Source organism: Bombus huntii, chromosome 7, assembly GCF_024542735.1.
Source record: "Bombus huntii isolate Logan2020A chromosome 7, iyBomHunt1.1, whole genome shotgun sequence".
NCBI classification, from domain to species: Eukaryota; Metazoa; Arthropoda; class Insecta; order Hymenoptera; family Apidae; genus Bombus; species Bombus huntii.
Window position 1 is genome coordinate 7446774 of NC_066244.1, and position 6000 is coordinate 7452773.

General features: G+C 40.1%; 1 protein-coding gene across 4 annotated transcripts in view; it reads left to right on the forward strand.

Moving 5' to 3' along the window:
- Positions 1–5770, forward strand: part of LOC126867966 (uncharacterized) — a 78596-nt gene extending 72826 nt beyond the window's left edge. For all 4 annotated transcript variants that reach the window (XM_050623057.1, XM_050623055.1, XM_050623056.1 and 1 more), the window contains exons 9-10: positions 278–415; positions 2102–5770. In XM_050623057.1, the coding sequence (XP_050479014.1) occupies positions 278–415; positions 2102–3115 (1152 nt within the window). In that variant the 3' untranslated portion in view covers positions 3116–5770. The remainder of the gene's footprint in view (positions 1–277; positions 416–2101) is intronic.
- The last annotated feature ends 230 nt before the right edge of the window (positions 5771–6000 follow it).

Below are 6000 nucleotides of genomic sequence, written 5' to 3' on the forward strand. Positions count from 1 at the left end.
AGATACGATACTTAGTTTCTTGTTAACAATATTTTTTATGAAATCTTCTCGAAATCAATTATTATTATATCATATCAAGAATATAGTTCATAATATGCTTCTGGTGAAATTCAATATCTTTGTTGGAAATCATAACCATTAATGTCAACCATAACTTCCTAATGTAAGTAAGTTTCAAATTATTCAATGTAAACTAATTCGCATTACTTGAAGCGTTGTGGGTTCCAAATTGTTTACGATCTATCAAGAACTTCCCTACCTTATCTTTGCTTTACAGAAGAAGAAATCTCGATTGATCGACTCCCAGCACATCGTTATAATCCTCATCGTTTTCTCGCTGATTATGTTTGGCATGAGTTTCGCCTTCGTTTTCAACTGCGTGAGGAAACTGGTCCGGGATCATCGAATCATTCGGGTAAGTGACATTCTTTTTATCGTACATCTCTGTAACCATGCCAATCTGTTAGAAAATAATTAAGGATATAAATATCTTCACTGATGTAAAGCAGTTTGGCATGGAATTCTTCCAGCACGATCTTAACGCTTGTACGTTTGAATTTCTCGCTATTTATATTTCGATCACGATCATGATACATATTCAGGCTGTTCGTGTTCTATGTCAAAATCCTCTCAGCGTTAGCTTCGACAACCGATTATACTTAAAATTGTTATTTTTATCCAAAGAACGTGACACGTTTGCCAATCTTCGAAGATGCATTATATTTTAAAGGCCGCATACAATATCGTGGACAATACAAGATGTACGTATCGACAAATCACGAAAGACTGGAGGTTCTTTGTGCATTATACACGATTCGCCTTGTTACACGTTCCTAGAATTTCAATTACATTTCGAACACAGCAGGATTTCGATTCGGTTCACGACCTGAACTTGTCACGTACGATCACACGTGTCTAACATTCACGCAACTCGGGAAAGATTGATGCGGCACAATACGAAATGAGTCCACGGTTCGTTTCATCCATTCACGAAGAATGGAAAACTGGAGTTTGAAAGGCCGAATTATAAATGCAGGGGAACAACACATTAATGAGAAAATGAAAACTAATTCTGAACGAACGATCAATTTGAAAATACGGTAATTGTTTATGGATAATTGTCAAGGTTCCGTAAAACTAAAGTCATTAGTGATACAACTCTGCATAATTATAATTATCGAATATTTTGCAGCCGACCTTTTCATTTATTTCACCGAGTAAACTAAATACATACATCCAAATTTTCAAATATTACAATTTTCATATATTAAAAATTTTTAATATTAAAATCACCAGATATTCAAATTTTTAAACGTTCAAATTTACAAATATTCCAACTTTTTAATATTTTAAGTTTCAGTTTGAGATTTCCCCAATTCTCGAACCGTGATAGAGCGAAACGATGTTGTTCGAATACGGTATTGTACGGAGAATTCGCCAATTCTCGAACTACGTTAGATCGAATCTGCGTTGTAAGAGTACCGTGTTATACGGGAGATACCTGCATTGCTTATATTCGTGGTAAACCGATACTATTGATCGGTCGTTTCACTATCATGGAAAGTACGTTATTTGTAATATTAATCCAACATATGAGTTACCGAGACAGTGACTCTTCATTTTATTCAAAAAAAACAAAAAAAAAATGGATGAAAAACCATTGAATAATTAAAATCAATGGCCATCTCTTGTAATATTAATCCCGCGAATCAAAAGTGGCATACGGTATCACGCTATAATATTCATTCAAAGCTAACAACTGATGTGTCATTTACAAAGCTTCTTGAAATTGAAATCTAGAATAATATTAACAACATTGTGTGAGAATGTGATATTGAAAGGTATCAAATGGATAATGTTTCGTATTGTCAATTGAAATATAGCGTATCATAAAATACACATGTTAATCCCTTGTTATTGATCGAATAAATAATGGTTATTTTGCAACTAAGGAGACAAAAATATTTGAATAAGATTGCTCTATTTCAATAGTACAAATACCATTAACAAGGAATGGTCACTAGAAACTTTTGACTAGCATACGTTATTTACGCTGCGATATTTAACCGACTAATTGGAAGAATTCGTTTGTCTTGTTCAGGAACACATTAGACAATCCAGAGAAAATCGATTAGACGAACTCGGACGAAAGACAACACCCTGTCCAATCTCGTCTTCCAGAACAGACATCAGGGACCGAGGAAGCGACTCGCCGAGCCTGGAAGTGATTCCCAGCAAAGAACTTTTACAGCCCACTACGCTAATACCACAGGACTATACGAAAGATCTCGTATTGGAGATGGCTTACAATACGAGGGACATGAATGACATCCATCAAAGTAACAATGTTAGTAATGCAACACAGGAACGTCTACAGGAAAACAACGAGGAACCAGAAATGCGCGACAATTCTTGTCAAACACGAGAAAGCCTTTTCGAGCCTCGAATCTCGGACAGTATAATACCCGTGGGTTTCACAACATTCGGCGTTCGTGGACCGGGCTCTCAAAACGGGACCAATCATCTTCATCATCACCGTCATCATCACCTCCACCATCATCAAAGTCCGACACAGTCGCGCCAAAGTGGTCAGTCTTCTCAGCACAGTATGCAGCAGTCTTCCGAGCACAGTTCTCAACAGCCAGGCTCTCAATGCTCTGGTTGTAGTCCAGCATCAAGAGGTCGGGACGGCAGTATGGGTATTTGTCCAAAACACAACCCAATCCCAGCTCCGCCCGGCTGGTCAACTCACGAATCTAGTTATCCGTTACCTCTGCACCAAGGCTCTTCTTACCCGGAACATCCGGATTACCCGTCGTATCAAAGGTTTCAAAGCCCGAAGCCAAGCAGAGAAAACAGTGTCTATCGCCAATCGCCGAAATTATTGAGGCAAGGAACGACTGGTTCCGGAGAGAGATACGGCAGTTCTGTCTATGGATCTGGTCACGGATCTAGTAATACATCGAGCACCCAACACTCCGGCACGCCCAAGTGTTCGCAACAAACGACATCTGACGCTAGGTACAGAGCAGAGGCGGTGATAGAGGTAGATCAGAGGCGACCTTTCAGTATAGAGAGCACAAAGAGCGCACCGGACGTGATCGCAACGCACTGACGCCGGGGTCCTGGGGATTGGGAGCCGTACAAGAGACGCCATCCCCGTCAAACAGTCGCTGATCTTCAGTTGCCTAGTCGGAACGATGGTAACAAAGTCACCGTAGCTACGCAGAGCTCCTTGGACGACGATGCTTCGACAAGTTCAACGATAGAGGCGAATTCGTCCTCCTGATCCACGCATACCGGCGCGATCGATCGGCCTGGTCAATTAGACCGTGCAATTTCGGACGACTCTAATTTATCCCTGGACAAGACTACGCAGGATGTCCTACGAACTGCCGAAACACCGAGATCTCTTAGTACGGGAAAGCAAAACGACGTTCCGTTTCCGAGATCGGTGGAAATCGGCAAAATAAAAGAACCAGAGACTCGTCTGGGCAATATCGGTGAAATCGGCGGAATAGATCTAAACGATACCTCCGTTTCGGAGTCTATAGAGACAAATACGAGGACATTGCGCGGTGATGTTGCGATCCTACAGTCGACTGGACGCGACGAGATGCAGTCAATGGATGGTGTTCCGGTTTCGAAAGTATCGTCAGCCAGGCTGGCTTTAAAACTGAACGATCTCCCGATCCTGAGACCCCCTGAGGCCTTCAGAGCTCCCATTTTCCGTTGCAAAACACCGACCCTAGCGTGGCAACACTGCGGTTGCCCATCGCATTCCCATTTACCGCCACGAAGATCCTCGGTCATCTGGAGTGCCTTGAAACACTACAGTCAGGAGCCCTTCTATCGAACCTGGCCTAACAGAACTAGCAGAAGGTTCGTTCGACCATCGAGGAGGACCGTGGGCACCCAGAGTTCATTGGATGGCTCGCGATCGTCTCTTAGCGCTCTCCGTTGTGTCGTCAGATCGATCGATATGACCGAAAGGTCGATGGATCTGGAGATCGGAGCTACAATACCATTCTAGGGTTTACTTTTAATTCGGGAGGAGTTATCTTCCGTATGTTGTATCGATTGGATCACGGACCAAAGATTTTTGTAAGCGAGAAAACGGTCCACGCTCTATTATTGTTAATAATACGATACGAGTTTAAAATTGTTTTCTGTTATCGCTTAAATCGGATCAATCAATCGATGTTCGATAAAAAAGAACGCTGTTTAGTGATCGCGTTGTGTTGATCGCAAATTCTCGTTAACGTTACACGATCTTCACTGTTGCTATATTGATACGTTCCTTTCGTCGTAAATAATACTATATCGCGTTGAAACCAAAACACATTAGCGAAATGTATGCATTATGTTTTTCGAGGGCATACGTCTCTCGTCATATCGTATATTTGTGGTATATTAATGTTAATTGAGGCAAAAAACTTACTATACTTCCGATCCTTTCCACTGCATTCTCCTTCATTGCATTGCACCATTGGAAGCAGCAAGCGAAGGACACGTTGCGGACTACATATAATTTGTGATTCGAAACTCGTATTTGTCGAGTAAGTACGATGTTTTTTTCGCGAAGAAAATCGTGCCACACAGAATGCAAACATATCGAGACCGAGACACATTTCGTAATGGCGATATAACATCTACGATACTGGCATGCATATTACTATAGTTTTAATCGAACAACTTCAAAGTGATCACATAGTGTTTACACAGTTCAATAAAAATCAAAGTGAAGTGGTTAGAAAACCCGTTAAAGGGAGACGCAACATATTACGAGATGATTACGGGAAGTTACCTCGGCCAACGAGTAAGTAGATTTGTAATTAAAATATGTCACTCGCGCCTAATGAACGACGATATTCAAGTCGAACGTAGCCTAACCCTTTTTTACACGCGGTATAGATTTCGCGATTCGAATATCTAAGCGTACGGTTATGATACTACGATAGGCAAACTATTTTTCCACGGTGTTTCCACTAATAATCGAGCATCGAGCATGTTATACCCGCACTCGATCGGAAAAAAAGAATCGAAAGAATGCATTTATGAGTCGATAACGTGTTCCATTTCGAATATATCCGATTCGAATCGTCGATAGTTATCGATCAGAATGATCGATCGTCACGTTTGTAACGTACATACATATAAATTCGTCTCGATGAGTGAGTGAGAACGTTTGTTTGCCAATTTTCTGTAAAGTTTCTGTAAACTTCCCTAGAATCGCGTTATGGGGAATTTTGCTTTGTACGATAACATATTTGACATTTTCAGAAAATGCGATCGTGTACGCACGCATTTTATTGGCAATTGATTCGTTTCTTTTCGTTGTATGCTATTCGTTCGATCGTTTGAATAAGACAGGAATACATACAAGATTTCGTGAACAATTGAAATTTCAAGACCAGCGTGCGTCAATCATCTAGCAACCAGGTAAATGATTAAATTAGTCAATTAAATGTTAAACGATCGTGCGAGGAAAAAGAAAGAGTAGTAGTGAAACTAAAAATGGAAGGAAAAGTGTGAACAACATGCGTGTTAACCGTAAGCATTGTAAGCAGATACGTTGTAAAGCTGTCAGGAACCTAACCTAACTTATTATTAGTAATCAAACAATTCTCGCTTCTGTACAGATTACGTATTGCCCGTTATCATTTAGGACAGAATGTACAGAGTGTACACATTTGTATATAAATGACACACGAAATGTCTGTTCAAATGATACGTCAGACAGATAATAAATATAGTACTTTTAAAATGGCCCAGACTTTCGATCTAATCGTATACGTTTCCTTATAAATTCTTTTTTTAACCAACTGCTTTCCCTTCCATTTGTTCCCCTCAATGTAATTTTCGTTTAATAAATTCTGGGAATTTTTCACAAAGGTAAGTCAATATTCTATCTAATAATAAATTCTCTAAGCATTGCTTGACTGTCTTGCTTCTTTAATTAATCTTGCAGCACTCGCCTATTCGCATCAAATTTAACGT